The sequence below is a fragment of the Echeneis naucrates genome, chromosome 9 (assembly GCF_900963305.1).
Source record: "Echeneis naucrates chromosome 9, fEcheNa1.1, whole genome shotgun sequence".
NCBI classification, from domain to species: Eukaryota; Metazoa; Chordata; class Actinopteri; order Carangiformes; family Echeneidae; genus Echeneis; species Echeneis naucrates.
In genome coordinates, this window is record NC_042519.1 from 12,184,084 (window position 1) to 12,202,092 (window position 18,009).

At 39.3% G+C, this 18,009-nt stretch overlaps 1 protein-coding gene across 1 annotated transcript in view; it reads left to right on the top strand.

Moving 5' to 3' along the window:
* LOC115048437 (proprotein convertase subtilisin/kexin type 5-like) overlaps positions 1-18,009 on the top strand; it is a 65,079-nt gene that overhangs the window by 9,963 nt on the left and 37,107 nt on the right. The window contains exons 3-9 of the mRNA XM_029509885.1: positions 3,699-3,851; positions 5,322-5,465; positions 6,951-7,027; positions 10,040-10,128; positions 10,460-10,632; positions 12,652-12,864; positions 14,076-14,176. Coding sequence (XP_029365745.1) covers positions 3,699-3,851; positions 5,322-5,465; positions 6,951-7,027; positions 10,040-10,128; positions 10,460-10,632; positions 12,652-12,864; positions 14,076-14,176 — 950 coding nt within the window. The remainder of the gene's footprint in view (positions 1-3,698; positions 3,852-5,321; positions 5,466-6,950; positions 7,028-10,039; positions 10,129-10,459; positions 10,633-12,651; positions 12,865-14,075; positions 14,177-18,009) is intronic.

The window sequence follows — 18,009 nt, forward strand, 5'->3', positions numbered from 1 at the left end:
ACAACGCGATACATAGGCAAGTTTTAGGAACAATAAGAGAAGGCAATATTGTCTTTGTTTGGATAGAGATTGGCAAACGTATCACAATGGATGTTGGCAACTGTTATCAGTGAGTGATTATTTTTTTTCTTTTTCTTTTTTATTTAGCAGCAACAATGAAGAAAGGCATTGAATTGAGAGATTTGAAAAACACTTGAATACCACCTATCTGTCTCAAGTCATCCTGCAACTGGAGGACAAAAGTATGTTTTCAAAAATGAATCCATGTGTTCCATGTTGGTGAACACAGTAGCAACATGAAGATAAAAGATAGTGAACCTCGTAAGACAACAAGAAATTGATCTTCTACCCTTTTATAGAGACAAAGATAAAGTATTTAACATTATAGGGATGCTAAATGATAAAGCACACTGTACCCACTATATTAATTTAGTTTTTTAAAGTCGTCCTCAGTTAGCAGAAAGTTAAAGCATGTATCTGTATATTTCATACATATTCATTGACGATGGGGCATATGCTGTTTGATGCCAGAAGAAGCAATATAAGTAAATTCCCAATCCTCCTGACAGTGAAGCAGGAGTTATTTATGTATATACTCACCAGAAAAATGGCTTAGTTATGATATTAATGTTAACAATCCCCACATTTCCTCTGGGTTTATTTACTTTTTACTCTGCCTGTACTTCTGTTGATGCTACTGCTGCACACATACAATGTCAAACTATTGCTAATGTACTGTTGAGACTGATAATCGCACACAGCACCTCTGCCAACAAACAAAGCAAATATCAACATTTCACATTTCCCTTTTGTAATGGAATATTTTTCAGCCCAGAGTTGTTTAACCATGGTTGAGCAAAGTTCACGTAACAATCTAGTCAGATCAAACTGCTGATGAAAATATTCAGAGTTCACTTATTTTTTTTAAGCTGTGGAAATCACTAAATAGAGTTTGAAAATCTAATGCCTGATACTTCAACCACCCAATATCTCCCCACTTGCCGCTTCCTCAAGAAGGTTAGTACTTTAAGTCTGCCACAGAGCAGCACCAAGTTGAGGTGGTAAGCATTTAGTGCCTTGCTCAAAAACACTTGCCAGCACGAACATGTATTAGGCCACTTCGGTCAGATGTTTGGAGATGCCTGACATTCTTTGGTCATGTAAAAAATTGGCTTGTGGTTGTAGGCTTGTCCAAAAAGCTTCTGCAATGATCCTAGAATGAAGACCAGTGAAGGAGGTTCCACTAGTTCATTCTTCCTGACAAAGAATTTCTACATAGGCAGGTGGTTTGAATGTAAATTCAATGGCTTAAAAGCAATAAAATACATTTTCAGTAAACCGCTGTAATCAATCTACTCAAGGCTACTTATTAACTATTGAAAAACAACATAGTTAATCTAAACAAATAAAGTAGCAGTAACTAACAGAATATCATTAACTTACTCCTGATTCACGGTCGACAGGAAACAACTTCAGCTGGTATCTGCCTAAATTGCTGCAGCAAAGGAGAGGCTGAGCAAATCTGACCCCGGCTCTTATCATTTCAGGTGTGTCTTAATAGATTGGCTGATAAGTCCTGCCTAACTGAGATTGGGCAGAAGCCAGTTTCTGAGAACATTTTATCAGAGACATCTAATATTACAAAGACACTAACTGGGATCCATTGAAATCCCTGCCGTGTCTTGTACCAGTTGGGGAAGAATGGTGACATGACATCACAGACAGTGATGCATTTATTGTTCGACCTCCCTGGAACCACCAAGTTATGGACAAGAGCGGTGAAGAGTTACTCAGCACATCAAAGATTGTGGATGATTCTATAATAATGTATGCAAATTGTAATGATACACCAGTGGTTTTGTGCAGATACTTTCATGCACAATTCCTGATGACAGTGGTGTTTTGAAGCTAATGGTGTGTGTAAAGGGCTGCTTTGAAGCTGATGGTCCTGACAAAACTTGGAGTGAAATGAGGTGAGACCTCAGCAGATGGAGGAGCATCAGGCCAAAAAAGAATATCTCACAGTTTTTCTATCTAATTTTTTATTGTGTATCTCTTTCTGCTCTGCTTTGCCATTTAGAATTTCTCCTCTCCCATGGCCTCTTTTGCTTTTAAAGGGGAGGTCCACACACAGCTTATTTAATGATGTGGGCTCCAGATTTTTTTTAATTCATGATCTATAAGGAGCTTCATACTTCAGTTATGAAATCAGTGTTAAGTATAAAATCAATTATCCTTCCGTCACACATAGCCTTTCAGTTCTTTTCTATTTGTTTTCATTTGCCTTCTCTCCCAGATCAGTCTTTTTTATTGACTCTCCAGGGACTCATTCTCTTCGGCTCTTTATCGTCTCTCCTTCTTTCGTCTTATCTTGCCTCGTTGCCTCGCTCTCCAACTCTCTGGAGAGCCTGGCAGATTGTTTCAGTGCATGAGACCAGATAATCACTCTGCAGTCATTATATCAGCTATTCTATCCTCTGTCTGCTGGAGCTGTATTGATGCTGTGTCTTTGCAGTTGGACATTGTTCACTAAAGCTTCAGATTTCTGACAAACAGCAGCAAAACAAATGCACTTTTTCCATTGATTATAAGTTATAAGTCGAGTTTATTTGTCTGTACATCATGTACTATTTTATGTTCACAGTGGATGTTGCAGCAGTCGGCGCACACTTTGGAAATCTTGTATCAATAAGCAGAAACTCCTCAACTAAACAGTCACTATTCCTAAAATAGATGAATAAAATCCTAATGTAGTCACACAATCGTTTGCTGTGCCAGTCTTATGCCGGCTAAAATTTTAGTGCTTGTGTTGCTCTCATTGCTGGCACATGTAAATGTCTTGTGAAGTTTTTTTTTGAAAGATGAAGTCTGCAGGACTTCAGCTAGACTAAACACAAGATTTCAGGGTTTAAAGAGTTGACCAGGGCCAACATGTGCGTCCAGCCATCTTGTTCAGTTCCAACAATGCTGATTTTGAAATCGGAAAATTCTGCCTGAAAGTGTAGCAAGATTCCTGCCAAGGAATACCATGTGTCTTGAAGCAAGCACATAACATTTGAGAGACTTATGTTACCTGAGAGACATTTATGTCTTTGCTTTGTGTGTGTGTGTGTGTGTGTGTGTGTGTGTGTGATAATATCCAGGAAAAATTACCTTTTTTTCTTTTTTTTTTTTCCCTCTCTACAAGAAAAGCACCAAAAGTGAAACATTCAGATGGCTAAAATGATTGCCTCTTAGAAGTATATCCTGTTCCTGGTGATATTAAATGTACACTTCAACATGTTGCTTCAAGATATTTTATAGGTTCTAATCTGTCCCAGTGGATTAAAAAGAAGTCCTCATTGAGAAACCACATGTAAAATGCTTTTCAGTTATTTACAGATCTGCAAATCTGAAATTGGCATTGAACACTGTCTCTTGAAAATAGTTGTCTGAATCTTTGTTTGAGCTCGTGACAAATGGAAAAGAAGCATGAATAAAGCCTCTCTGTTTTCACTTATCAAAGATGCAGAAGCCACTTTTCAAGTTTTTTTTTTTTTTTTTTTTTTTTTTTTTTAGAAGATTATTTCAAACTTGTCTTTTCATAGAAATTAAATTCCTTGTGTTTACTGACTGCAATTTTACCACTTTGTGTTCTTATTTGATAACTTTTCAAACTCTCCCATGTCACACTTGTGACACGTGTTTCTATGTTTCAGGTGGAGTGGATACAGCAGCAGGTGGTGAAGAGGAGGATCAAGAGGGATTACAAACCATCCCCACCCCTTTCTCTGTCAAGCCCCGCCCACAGCAGCCTGGCCCAGAACAGCATATTCTATAATGATGCCAAGTGGAGCAGCATGTGGTACATTGTGAGTACACAACTCCCTTTGTGTGTTTGCACCACCCAAACTTCCAAAACAAGTGGAGCCCAGTATAATTTGGTTGAGTCTATGATGTGCTCGTCTATTGGTTGTAGAGGATCACATGCTGTTATTTGTTATTTGCCCACATTTGTCCAATTTGTGGGGCAAAAGTCAGCTGAGGGCTTGCCATGGTCCTGATAGCTTCAGTATCAGTGCAGCTGGATTTTACTGAGTGAAACAGTTAAAAAGCGTAGTTTGAAATGCTTGTGCCAATTCTCCATTTGAAAACAGACCATTTGGGGCCAAGGTATCTTTTTTGTAGTGGCCCACAGGTAAAATCTAAGTTTCTGCTTCTGCATTTCAAAACTGTGTCAGATATTGGTGGTGACCACATTCCCTCCCTCTCTCTCTTTCTCACACACACACACACACACACACACACAAACACTCACTTTCAAATTCACTTTGCAGAGATTTGCAGGCTTATCAAAGTTTTTGCAAACACCCTCAGATCATTGCTCTTTTACTTATGCATTTATGTGTATGTGGTATGTGGAAGTCCTCTTCTCTGTTAATTGTTAACTTGTTAACAGATAACGGTGGTCAAAGTATTATGGTTTAACATGTTTTTGTTGCTTTAGAAAAGAACTCTTTGAACTTGGTGTGTGTGTGTGTGTGTTTGGGTTTAATCAGGAAAATAATTACTGGCTCTTTCTAAAAGTTACCTGACATTTATAGATTTTTGTTATTAATCCAGCTGTATATTCTGTTCTGTTTCTGATTTAATATTGAGACTTTGCCAGGAACACTGACTCTTTGCAATACTTAACCCTCTGTAATATAACTTAAGTGAGAGAAGTGATTTAGTTTGTGCATATCTAATTTCACGTTGGCATTTCAATCTAATAACAGCTTATACACATATACCGTCCTTGAACACTACAAGTAAATCCTGTATTGTCACCATTACACGTAATCAGATGTCAGATACTACAGCTTGACAATTTGGCTGGAGGACAATAATTCCATTATTGCAAGAAATCTTTCCAACTGCTTTGACTAACTCCAATGAGGAGGAGCAGCTATCCTCTGTCTGATCTTATCTACTTTCTGCCTTTCAGTGTTTTGATGCATTCAACAATTTCTCGTTTTGCACAAATATTTTATTTGAAGAGTGAAATAAGACATAAAGTCTTTAGTTTGAGGCTTTTTCCCCTAGCGATAAGAGTGTTATTGTTGAATCACGCTATCTTAGATTCAGATAGAATTTCTTCAAAAACAGTCCTTAAACTTGTTTGGACTTGTTTGTGTGAGATTGTGCCTCTGTATGCGAGCTGGGAATGCTTTTTCATGTGTAGATTAGGTGAAATTTTTCTATCATGTGGTTACACTCGTACATCTTGCACATCTACAAGATTGAAATTGCTTTTGGCTCTTTCCCTTCCTTCTCACCTTCTCCTATATCACTTCCTCCAGCACTGTAACGATGATGTTCATAACTGCCAGTCGGATATGAACATCATGGGGGCTTGGAAGAGGGGCTACACAGGAAAAGACGTGGTGGTGACCATACTAGATGACGGCATCGAGAGGAACCACCCAGACCTCTCTCAGAACTACGTGAGTGTGTATGTATGAGCCTGTTGAGTGAGTGTGTGTGTGTTGTTGTGTGCTAGAAGGTGGGAGTGCATGTTGTGTGCTCGATTTATTCATTTATTCATTCAGTCATCTTCAACTGCTTATCTGTTTCCGGGTCGTGGGGTCTGATGGAGCCAATCCCAGCTCACACTGGGCGAGGGCAGGGTCACCCTGGACAGGACACCAGTCCATCACAGGGCCAACACACAGAGACAGACAACCACTTACACACTTTAGAGTCACCGATTAACCTAAACATGATGTCTTTGGACGGTGGGAGGAAACCCACGAAGGCACAGGGAGAACAGTGCTAACCACTATGCCACCATGCTGACCCTTGATTATTCACTTGTTAATGAAATGTTAATGTGTTGAAATGTTACTACGTGTCACAGCTGCGACTTTCAAATATTTTCTACAGTTAAAAATCTACTGATCATTTGATCCGTTTAGTCAATTTTTATGTCTATGAAGCACCAGAAAAGAGCGAAAAATGTCAATCATAGGCTGCTGCAGTTCCTTGTGGTCTCATTAAATGTCTTCTGTTTGACTAAAATACCGAACATATTTCATGAGGAAGAGAATAATTTCAGAAAGATTTTCACTGATAATACCTGACGAATGGACTGATTGTTCTAGCTCATCTCCTTGTAATGTCTCAGGAAATTTAGCAATTTATATGTAGCCTTCTTGATTAAGTTAGTATCTGTGGATTTGTGTGTGTGTCTGTAAGTGCGATTGATTCAGGATTAACAATTTGGATGTGACAAGATCAGTCTGATTTTAAATATATCAACAATGGTAGTTTTTGTGGGAAAATGTACTTAGATTGGAAGAGAAGGCATATTTAAATCAATGATTAGATAAAAAATATATTTTGTTTACAGAAATACAGAAGTCAAACGATCTCAGTTTAATAGCTCAACCAATCCCCATTGCATTTTGAAGGGAGCTTACTGAAAGCTGTTGGTGTGTTGGTATGTTGTGTGTACATGGTTATCTATCTGGCCTTGGTTTGAGGTAGATGAGTATGGCAAGAAGTATACAGCCACAGAAAAATAGAGTATCTTCATGGCCTCGGGACCCAGGTAAGACCATCAATCATCCGTGCAGATAAAACGATTCACACCCTGTTTGGCAGCGCCTGTGCTGCTGTTATTAGCTACTCTTAATGCCTGGATTTGTTTATGCCGAAGGGTGAGCAGTGTGGCAGATTGAGTTAGTTCTGATTGCATTCGATTTACAAAACTGTTGTGAGTGATGCTAATGTGAACTGTTTGATTGGGTTAGAGAAGCTCCTTTGCCTTCTACAAGTCTATTACACACGCGCGCACACACACACACACACACACACATTATTATTGCAGATATTATTGGACCTACGTTTGGAGTTTCTTGTTTACCTGATGTTTTCTTCTGAACATTTTGGTTTTTGATATATCTGTTGGACCTCCATGTTTCCTCCAGGATCCTCAAGCAAGCTTTGATGTCAACGGCAACGATATGGATCCTATGCCTCGATATGATGCAACCAATGAGAACAAGTAAGAAAAAAAAAATTTAGTACAAGAGAGAAACTTCATTTTAAAGGGTACAGTGGTGTTAAAGTAAAATACGGCATGCGGCATCTGTGTTTAGGCATTAGAACCAGCCAAATACTTTTTTCAGTATGTGTCTAATTGATTTTTACTAGAAGCAAAGGACATTGATATATTTGTATTATTGTACTTTTGTGGATGTGATGAGTGACATTAGTGCATTTGATTGTGACATTTGTATGTGGGTTGTAGTATTTCTGTTCGGAAGAATCTGTGTCTGTCTGTCTTTCTTTCTTTCTTTCATTCAAAAGAGGGAAAAAGAGGCTCACTTGTCCAGGCACCTATCCTGTGCCAGTTTGGCTTACTGAGTGATTATTGGTGTGTGTTTGGATGCAGCAGCGCAAGTGACTTGGCAGTAGCTCGGTCCCTGCTGGAAATGCATTGTCTTAAAGAGACATGAGGCTTACAGATGCAGTTGGTTGGTTTTTTAGTCAGTTTTAATGTTTTCCTACTATTCTGTACTTTTCAAAAATCTGGTTTGCCCTCTTTACTTTTTATATCCTATATGATACACTCTACATTTCACAACAAATGCTCTCAGGTTTTTCAAACTAGAGATCATATCAGTTTAGTGAAAATATGGTGGTCATATGTCTCATCAGAGATGAAGTAATGTGAAAGGTTTATGTAAGGTGGCTGGCAAGTTGAAACTGGTCATCATGCCTGATAGGTGAGAAGTACACACTCTGTGGAATGACACAAATTTAAATTATATCATCTAGCAAACTGCAGATTGTTGACAAACGTTGTGTTGTATGGCAACAAGAATGACACGGTGCTTGTGGATTTCAAGCTGGTGTTGTCTGTGTGTACAAGCAGCCCAAACAGCTGTGCTTTTGATTTGAACAAGAGGGGAGAAACAATTATGTTATCACTGCATCAACCTCCCTTACAATTCTCTGAAGTAACACATTTGGGTGAATCAGCATCTATTGCGAGACCAGTGCTATACCTTTGGGCCTGCTGATTATACATCCTACCCACTTCAAAGGGATGTTATGATAAAGGAAAGAGTGAAAATTCCTCCAGTGTCTGAGTCAGTTGCGCACTTGTTCGAAAAAAAAAAAAAAAAAAAGATGAGGAAAAAGTGAAAGATGGCGGTTTCATTTTTACCCAATGGGGATCAATAAAGTATTATTATCTTATCTTACAGTTTTAGGACATATTCTACATGGTTTTGCTTTTTGAAACAAATGTATTTAATGTCTTTATCTATAGATGGTGTGTGAGCGTGCTTGTTTGTTTCTATGCTCGTAAAAAGATTTGAGGAAATCCTCTCCTCTCTCCAAGGAAAGACTGCAAATTGATGTTTTCTATAATCCTCTTAATTGCCACCATTAACTCTATGTACTACAGAGTGACTTTGATTAATTTTAAATGCATAAATCCAAAAAGTGGACAGCTGCCTCGTCATATTAAAACCTGTTTTGTAAATGTAACGTTTTTCAAAAACATACTATCAGGCTCACTCTGAACTGAAACTGGATTTAAAAAATCTAGAATTATACTAAGGACAATAAAAAAAAAAAAAAATAAAAAAAAAAAGAACCAAGGAACGCAAGACTGCTTGTTGAAACAGAGAAAACATGCTCAACTGTGAGATTTGAATTCAAGTGGCTGCAGATGCAGAATTAAATGTATGTGTTTGCATTAATTAATTAATTAATTAATTAATTAATTAGTAAAGTTTGAGTATTGATCCTGTTGGCTCATATATTGCACAAACATTGTATGGCTATGGCTGAAACAAAGTGACTGTAACACAGATGTGTAGAAAATGGAAAATCCAGGCAAACACAAAGAATGGAAAGACGGCCGGACAGACAATTTTATGGATTAGTGGCGTGAAGTGAAGTGAGTTAAGACTGTTGAAGCATTTTAAAGGATGGGAGTCAGCAGTTTGGCTCATTAACTGTGATAAAGGATCCTATCATGGATTTGCAGGCATTTTGTGCTGTACACAGTTAGTTTTAGCTTTTCTGTGAACTTGTGAGGTCATTCCAACTCCAGAGAAGATAAAAAGAAATTTCTACACCTATACCGTTGGTGTCTACACATCTAAAACATAAACTGAATGTGAATTTATTAAAAAGAAATGCAAAGGATGCTGCTTTTTGACCAGGGTTTCAAAGCACAAGTGTTTGTGTATACACCTCTGCTGGTGCCTCTATCTTTTAGACCTTTGATTGTGCTGTTAAATAAATGTTGACCAAAAATCATCAGGTTACTGTGAAATGGATTTTCCTCTGTCTGAGTGCTTCCTTTGACTTAAAAACTTCCCTGTGTCTTCCCCAGGAGGTTTCGATAGCTAGATGCTGGGTTTCCATGGCAGCAGTCAGAGCTGTTTCCGGGGGGTGTTGTGATGCAGATGTCCTCTGCAGGTGGTGCGTGTGCGTGTGAGTGTGTTTGTGCAGATCCAGAAAGTGGTGTTTTTGAGGAGGCGGAGGACGCAAACATACTTATGTTTGTTTACGCTGGTCACTGACCTGGGCCGATTGTCACCACTGCAGTTACTGGTGGAATGTTACCCTTGTGTGTGTGTGTGTGTGTGTGTGTGTGTGTGTGTGTGTGTGTGTGTGTGTGTGTGTGTGTGTGTGTGTGTGTGTGTGTGTCTAGTTTATCACAGATTTTGGGCAATGGATCAGCTTTCCTTGTTTTTGTGTTACTGTTTGTGTGTGTTCATAACATTTGGAACATTTTCAGCACTTAACCTGTTTTGTTTCAGATAATTTTAACAGATGTGTTCACATTTATCTGTAGAAATGAGTGTTTACGTGCCTTTGCTTTCCACTTAAAAAGCTGTATATCTATCTGGTAGGTTGTGTGCTCCACTGCTTGTGTTAACCTTGTCCATGACATCCTCATCCAAGGCCACATGTTGTGCCTTTTTGCATTTGTGAGATCATGTGTTTGTTAAGATTGGTGCAATAAGCTTTTTCATTCTTGCTCTTTGCTCAGGCATGGGACACGTTGTGCAGGTGAAGTTGCTGCAGCTGCAAACAACTCCCACTGTATTGTGGGAATTGCTTACAATGCCAGAATAGGAGGTGAGTAACTGGTTATAATTGTCTGTCTTTTTGAGATAGTATTTATACAGTTCTTAAAATATTTTTACACAGCTTAGTCACAGATTGTATTATAACTATGTGTATGTCAGCAGGACTATGGCTTGATGACCAATAATGTATGTCTTTTGAAAGGAAACCAACGCAGCCTGAGACGATACAGAAAATTACCACTTATTTGTCAGTTCTTGGTCTTAATGATTTATTAAAGTAACAACACGTTATTCAAACATAACATGACTTTTATGTCTATTCTTTATGGCTCCCTTTTAAATGGTGGATTAATTATGTATAATTTTCATTTCTGTACCAGGTGTGAGAATGCTGGATGGAGATGTAACAGACATGGTCGAGGCCAAGTCTCTGAGCCTCCAGCCGCAGCACATTGACATCTATAGTGCCAGTTGGGGACCTGATGATGATGGAAAGACTGTGGATGGACCAGCATCTCTGGCCAGGCAGGCTTTTGAAAATGGCATCCGCATGGTGGGCACATTTATGCATCGCAACATATTTATATACAGAAATATGTATGCGTAAACAAGTGCTCAAGTGTTTTGCCAGAACATTAGCATTGGTTTTCAGATGTAAACACAAATACACATTCAAAGTAGATGTGCGTGTTTCATCCTCACATATTCAATTCCCAAAATCCTTCTCTGGCTATCTCTACCAAACCACATACCACAAACATCTACACATTGAGGTTATTGAATGTAAAAGATGTAAAATTTTGCTACAACTGGATTACCTTTGTTTGTTTTCAGCAGATGTAGACCTGGTGGTAGAGAGACAGGGAAAGGAGTCAGTGTTGGGGCGTATGTGGGTCTCAGAGTTCAGACAGAACACTTTGACTGGGAGACTGAGAGCCTGTGGCATGTTACAAAAAGAGGAAAGAGAGAGGGGGGAGAGGGAGTGACAGGTAGCGTGAGTAGAAGAGAGTCCCTGTTGCTCCTGACAATGTGGCCTTTTGAAATGAGAGGTGAGGGAGATATCTCTCCAAGTGGCAAGAGCTGGGCTTGTGTATGTGCTTGCATGCCCACGTGCTGTTGTTTGTGTGTTTGTGAAGCTGAGTGGAAAGAGCATGCCTGTGAGTGTAACGTGTATCTATGTGACACTCTGAAGGGACGGTTTATCACAAGCACCTGAGGTGTTGTAGATACCACTGACAGCAGTGGAGATGGTTGCACTCTGGCTTGTGTTGCTGTATGTGTGAACTATTCAAGCTGAATTTTTTGTATGCACATAAGCACATAATTTGACTTGCAGGTGCCAATGAAAATTAATTGAGATTTAGTACAGTGCAGTAGCAAGTTTTTTTTATATACTCGGAGTCAATGCGAAGCCCCTGTAATCGGCCCTGGCGTCTTCATAAACAAAATGGTCCTAATGTAGCTGGAAAAAGAATTTTTCAATATACTGCGTAACTTTAAGACCTACATATGAAAATATTAAGCAGCTGCCCGCCTACACATGTAATAATCATCACTTATAAGAAATGTCCATATTTATAGTTTCTGTATATGAAGGTTTCTTAAGACACTTTGCTTCCTTTCATGAATGTGCAGAATTAAGTAAAGCTGACTGTCTGTGGTCTTGTGATGCTTTAATTTCATTCCTCACATTCATGTACCAAACTGTTCAATAAACATAATGAAAAACAATAAAGTTTAGGCAATTGAGAATACCAACCTCAAGGATACAACTCAGTGTAAATGTTGAATGAATAATGGTAAAAGTGAATAAATTGCAAATGTTTAAGACAAATTCTGCAGCTCAAAACACATTAATGTTAATTAAGATAGTCATCCATGATTACGATCATATTATATGAGATTAAATATTTAGGTGATCTGCTGTAGTGAGTGAGTCGGAACCTGATTTGAAGAAGTCTTTGTACTGTTGAGATTTTTTCAAATGTGTTTAAGGAAAAAGCAGTAATGAATTTTTTTCTATGTTAATTAATGTCTTGCAGCTGACTTAATTCTATTTGATATGACAGCATGCATTTGTTTCCGTAATAGATTAAGTCTGATGTCAATCAGTATGTAATCAGTAAATGAACTGCTCCTTTGCTGCAGTGGTATGAGGAGTGACAGAAATTCACCTCACTCTGTTTGACGTGGAAAAATAACTCAATAACACAGCGTGGCACTCACCAATGGCAACATCTCAAAGCTGTGCTTAGCTGTGTTTTGGCCAGCTAAAACATGATTACTATACTTGGATCAGATCTCATCAGATCTGTTGCCAGACACACTCAGGACTGCTCAAGACCTGCACTGTCTTGCAGCCTACGGATCTTTTTTTTGGCACTTGTGCCGTTGCTGGTATTGATCTGTTATTCTCGTTGCAGTGATTTTTGGCACACTGAACATAGAACCTGTTTAGCCCCCCTCTGGTGGATTTTAACAATGAGGCTAAAGAAAAATTGGTGAGCATTAATTGTCTCTAAGTATTAAAACAAATGTGTTACTGTATCCTCTTTCCACCGTCTCTTGGCAGGGGAGGAAGGGCCGCGGATCCATCTTTGTGTGGGCTTCAGGCAATGGTGGACGCAGCAGAGATCATTGCTCCTGTGATGGCTACACCAACTCCATCTACACCATCTCAATCTCCAGCACAGCTGAGAGTGGACGAAAACCCTGGTACTTGGAGGAATGCTCATCCACACTGACCACCACCTACAGCAGTGGGGAAAACTACGACCGAAAGATTGTAAGGAAGGATGTGTTTGCGTGTGTTGTGAGAAACCCTGCTCATTTTCAACACATGAAAGTGCATTAGACCATGAAAATACCAATGGCCTGATTTTTATGTCAGAGCCGGAATGTTTTTGTTCCTTGCTGCTGGTATATCTGTGGTGCTTTGTACTTTATTGAATTTCTATATGAAAGATGAATTGGGGCGTGTGCATGCGTGCACACTTGTTGGCCCGGTGGTTTGACCTGGATTGACCCAGAATGGCCAAAGCTCTCTCAGGTTCCACTGTCATGGACAGTGATAGTTGGGCACTGTCCACTGGCTTGTCTGACAGTATTTTGCTACATTCCTCGTAATGATGTGTCTCACACACTTTAACACACAGACACACACTCTCTCTCTTTGTAGTTTCCCTCTGGCTTCATACACACAGTAGAACCTCATACATATGAAAGTAAGTCTAATCTACATGAGGACATACTGTCATGTCTCCTCAAATGCTATTGGACAACTTTAACTTCTTACTGAACCATTTCTGTGTGTGTGTGTGTGTGTGTGTGTGTGTGTGTGTGTGTGTGTGTGTGTGTGTGTGTGTGTGTGTGTGTGTGTGTGTGTGTGTGTGTGTGTGTGTGTGTGTGTGTGTGTGTGTGTGTGTGTGTGTGTGTGTGTGTGTATCCCTCATAGTCTCTGGTCCTGGAAAGGTCCTTAAATGAGGGGTCAGACTGGAATTTAGCTAAGCTTCAGTTGGCTGGCTGACTAGTTGGCTGACTAAAGTCCATATGATCAAAGTAAACATAGAGCTCTTTAAAACACCTTTTACTACCTCTAATTGCTTCTTACACTTTGTCCTCCCTTTCTCCTTGCACATTGATTCCCCCTAAGAAAGAAGTGCTGGGGAAACTGATGATTTGCGCACTTATGTGTGTATGTTATCTGTAGTGAGGCAGTGTATCAAAGCTTGAATGTGAGTTTCAGGTGTGTCTAAATACTCCTGATCCTCATGACTTCAGTCTCTCTTTGTCCTGTCTCTTTCTCCTTCCGTCTCTCCTCCTGTCATTACTATGACTGACTTCCATTTGCTTATGGCTTTCTTATTTATGAAATTTCTCCACTCTCATATTTGACTTTGGACCCCTGCCCCAACCTCATTTTACTTATTTCTTTTTATTTCCTCCTCAAGTCTCTCATCCTTGTCTGATTTTTCTCCCCTTTTCTTCTATTTGCAGATCACGACAGACCTGAGACATCGGTGTACAGACAGTCACACAGGGACATCAGCTTCGGCTCCTATGGCTGCTGCCATCATTGCCCTGGCCCTTGAGGCAAAGTAAGATCCATTTAACCTCATCTCGCCACCTCTTCCCTTTGTCCCCTTGCTTACCTTCTAATGCTGTCTTGTCCTCTGGCTTCATTGATCTATAAGGACAACAAGGGTTTGGTGGTGATACATTTAACCACTAGAAAAAGCTCTTTTGTTTTAATTAGTTAATCTCTTGCCAGGTCTCCTCAGAGAGATGCTGATGTACAGAGGTACATTAGGTTTAAAGAGTCTGAGAGGTGTATACAGTATATAGACACTACTGAAAGACAGATGTTCACGGATCAACCTCAGTTGGGGCAGTATACAATATAGAAGCTTTTCTGGATCGTGGGCTGGATAAGATAATAATCAAGACATCATCTTGGTACAATACAGAATATCCATTTAGTTCAGTTTTGACACTCATGCAATCAACCTTCCTCAATGTGGTGATATTTAGTAGCAGCAGCAGATTTGAGTGCTATTACAGTTGACATTTTCCTTGATCCCAGTACAAGGGTGGAGAGGTGGAGTTTATGTTGTGTGGTGTGTTTTTTTTTTTTTTGTTTGTTTGTTTGTTTTTTTTAAGAGAGTTTCAAATGTGTTGGATACATTTTGCAGTAGAGCAGACTTCAGTAGTCAGGACTTTCCAGGTACTTCCCTGTCTATTATCATCACACTCCTTCAAAGGTGAACTGTGAAGTTTTCCAGGATTTAAACTCCTCCAACCAAGTTTAGCTGCAAAGTGTGAAAATTATCAGCTATGTTGCCTGAGATGGTGCCAGCTAATTTTGACATCACAATACATTCTGAGACAGCTCCTTGTGAAGATATAGGCACAAAGATTATGATCACATTTTGTTTAAATCTTCAGGCAGGGTTCATCTGCTTTACTGCAGGCATTTGACCTCTTAGCTCCCATACTATGTGGCAGTTCAGCTTTCAGTCCATTTTGGCTATTTTAAAATTTGAATGATCACATAGGTTGCTGAGAAAAGGATATTTCATGCACTTCGGTACAGTGTTCCAGCTCAACTGTCCATAAAACTGAAGGCAATTCATAATGTAGTAACATGTAGAATATGAATGAGTTCAGTGATTATTATACTATTAAGGTACAAGCATTTAGATATGAGTTTAAAGATGATCTCAGTAGGACGATGTGTGTTGGATGACTTGATCTTAAATCCTCTGCACCAATCAAAATTACATACAGACTTTCCTGAACCCGATAGAAGGGAGTGGAGTGCCAATATGTCGAGAAGATGAGAGAAGTAGGAAAGAGATACTAAAAGTTTTTCTCACTTAGTTTCAGTGTCCTCTCTTGGCGTTATGCCTTTTATAAATCCTGATGGCTTTCTGTGTAAGGCTTACAAAATACCTTCCTGTTCCACTTTGAAACCTGTTGAGATGTTGAATTTGTGATGAATTAATGCTGTGGAAACAGTGCAGTGGAGGTGCAGAGTCTCTGAATTGGGCTTTACCTCCTCATCACATGTTGAGCAGCTCAGTTAGCTGAGGTCACTTCATTTAACCTGGATAATCCAATCCAAATCCACCCAGTAGAAAATATTCTCGGTTTCCAGGCAGTGCTGGGCACATAAGCCTGTTTCCTCAACAAGATTATCACACACTGCTTCTTCCCTGCCTTCTTTCTTCTCTTCTGCTGGCTCTAACTTCCTCTCTGGCATGCTTGCTGTGCCTCCACTACTGTCACGATGGGCCTTTTTTCCCTTCTCCAAGGAAAGCACTCTTGATTTCTCTTTGTCCTCTCATTCGGCTTCTTACATGGATAAACATGCATGTATGCACATGCAGGCAAAGACAGGGAAGGATCAAAGAAGGGCAGGGAAACAATTTAGACAAACTGTGCATTGGTGATAATATCTGCTCTTATCTGGTGAATGAAAGCAAGCAAACTTTCCGTGATAAACATGTCAAGATGCCATTACCCTAGGCTTCGCTTAACCTGTGAGGTCTTTTCCCTTGAAACGAGAGTAGTTTGGAACATGTTACTACAGAAAAGCGCCCCATGCTCTGTTCGCTGTAAATTTTGCCAAATTTTAAGTCGGCACATGATTTATCTCTTTTATGAGCCAGAGTCTAGCGCGGCAGAGAGCAACATTATAGTGCTTTACAAACTTTTCTTTCCCCTCCTTTTTCATTGAAGTGAAGAAATGGAAAATTGAGTGAACATGGAGACAAGAGGAGTCAGTGAGGAAATTATGAGGGGTAAGCAAGAAATGAGCAAGGATCACCAACCACATGAACCTCATCTAGTGACAGATTTTAACAGACCGAAGCAAGCACAAGCAAGTGAATTACATTTTTTTTTTCACCATTCATATGGTTTAAAATTAATACTAGAATGGTAGATTCTGATGCGAAAATGCAAGATTATATTTCTGAGTAATTTTCCATCACTCAATTAAGGAAAGTTCAACATGGATAAAAAAAATAAAATGTTCTTTTTATTTCCATCCTTCCCTCACTATGCTTTCCTCCTGCAGATTACCTATATGTTTTGATCATTATTACACTTGAGAGAAACAGTGAGAAACCTATATTAGACACTCTGATTTGATGGTGGTTTTCCCCAGTATGTGAGCTACTCCATTAATTAGCATTGGCTTGTTTATGGGAAGGCTGTCATGGCCTAGATAATGATGCCAAAGTCACTTTTAATTAATGACCATAAAACATTTATGGAACCATAATTACAGAGTGAAAGCTGAGCCTATTAATATTGATCTGAAGATTAATTATTCTAAGTTTTCATACCTCTTTATTTTTGCCTCTGTCATTATGTTTTATCCTTATATTTTTATTTTTCTTCAGCTGGATTTAAAAAGTCTGGGCTCAGAACATGCGTAAGAGCAATACCTTAGCTACCATTGTATTTCATTATGGGCTTGTGATATTTTGGGTGCAGCACACACAGGATTTCCTATAAAAAGATTAAGTCCTTCCATCTAAATTTTTCCTCTTTTGCATAGAATACAACTCTGATAAGTGTAAAGCTCTGTTGGCCAATTGATTACTCTCCTTTAAAAACAAATGAATAATGGAAAATCATTGTGAAAAGTTCAGCTCTTCCAACAACTCACTGCTATAAGAGAGTGATGGTTTTCAATACAACTGGGTAGGTCAACAAGGGCAGCTAGCACACAATGTCCTACAAGGTGCTGAACTTCAGGACTGTTTCCACAAACGTGTGTGTAGGACAAATCTGAATCTGAAAAAATCCCACCAAACCTCTTGATATTGCTAGCCTAAAATGATCAGCATATTAAACATCTTCTTGGTTCAAGACATCACAAGAAGCTCTGAAGAACCTGGTCTTATGCAGGCAGCTTCGGAGGCAAAGCATAGTTGGTTCAGATCAAACTGATTTGGGGCCTGATACTCGCTCTCAAACCATTCTTGGTATCATCTTAAATGTTTAAATCTAAATGTTGAGCTTCAAACCTCAAACGTTAGTTTTAGGCTGCCAGCTACAGAGTAGTTGTGGATTATAGAGGTCTCAGATGGTGAGGCAGTGACATGAGGGCAGGGAATGGAGCATCTGGCCTGCATATGAGATGGAAGGGAATCCCAGGAAACTTGGTGACCCACTTCTTCCTGGTTTTTCCCTTTTAATGCAGCGTTTGGACATCAAAGGAGTTGAGACACATGGCTGCCATCTCATAATGGATCTCACATGAGATCTGAAGAACTAGGGACAGATGAACGGGCATCCATGCTCCCCATCTATGCCTCTCTGTAATTTTCTCTCAGTAATTAATCTTCTACCTTCTCTACATTGCTGTTTTATTTAGCTGTGTTGTGTATTTAATCCCCTTTCTCTTTTTCTCTTTCTC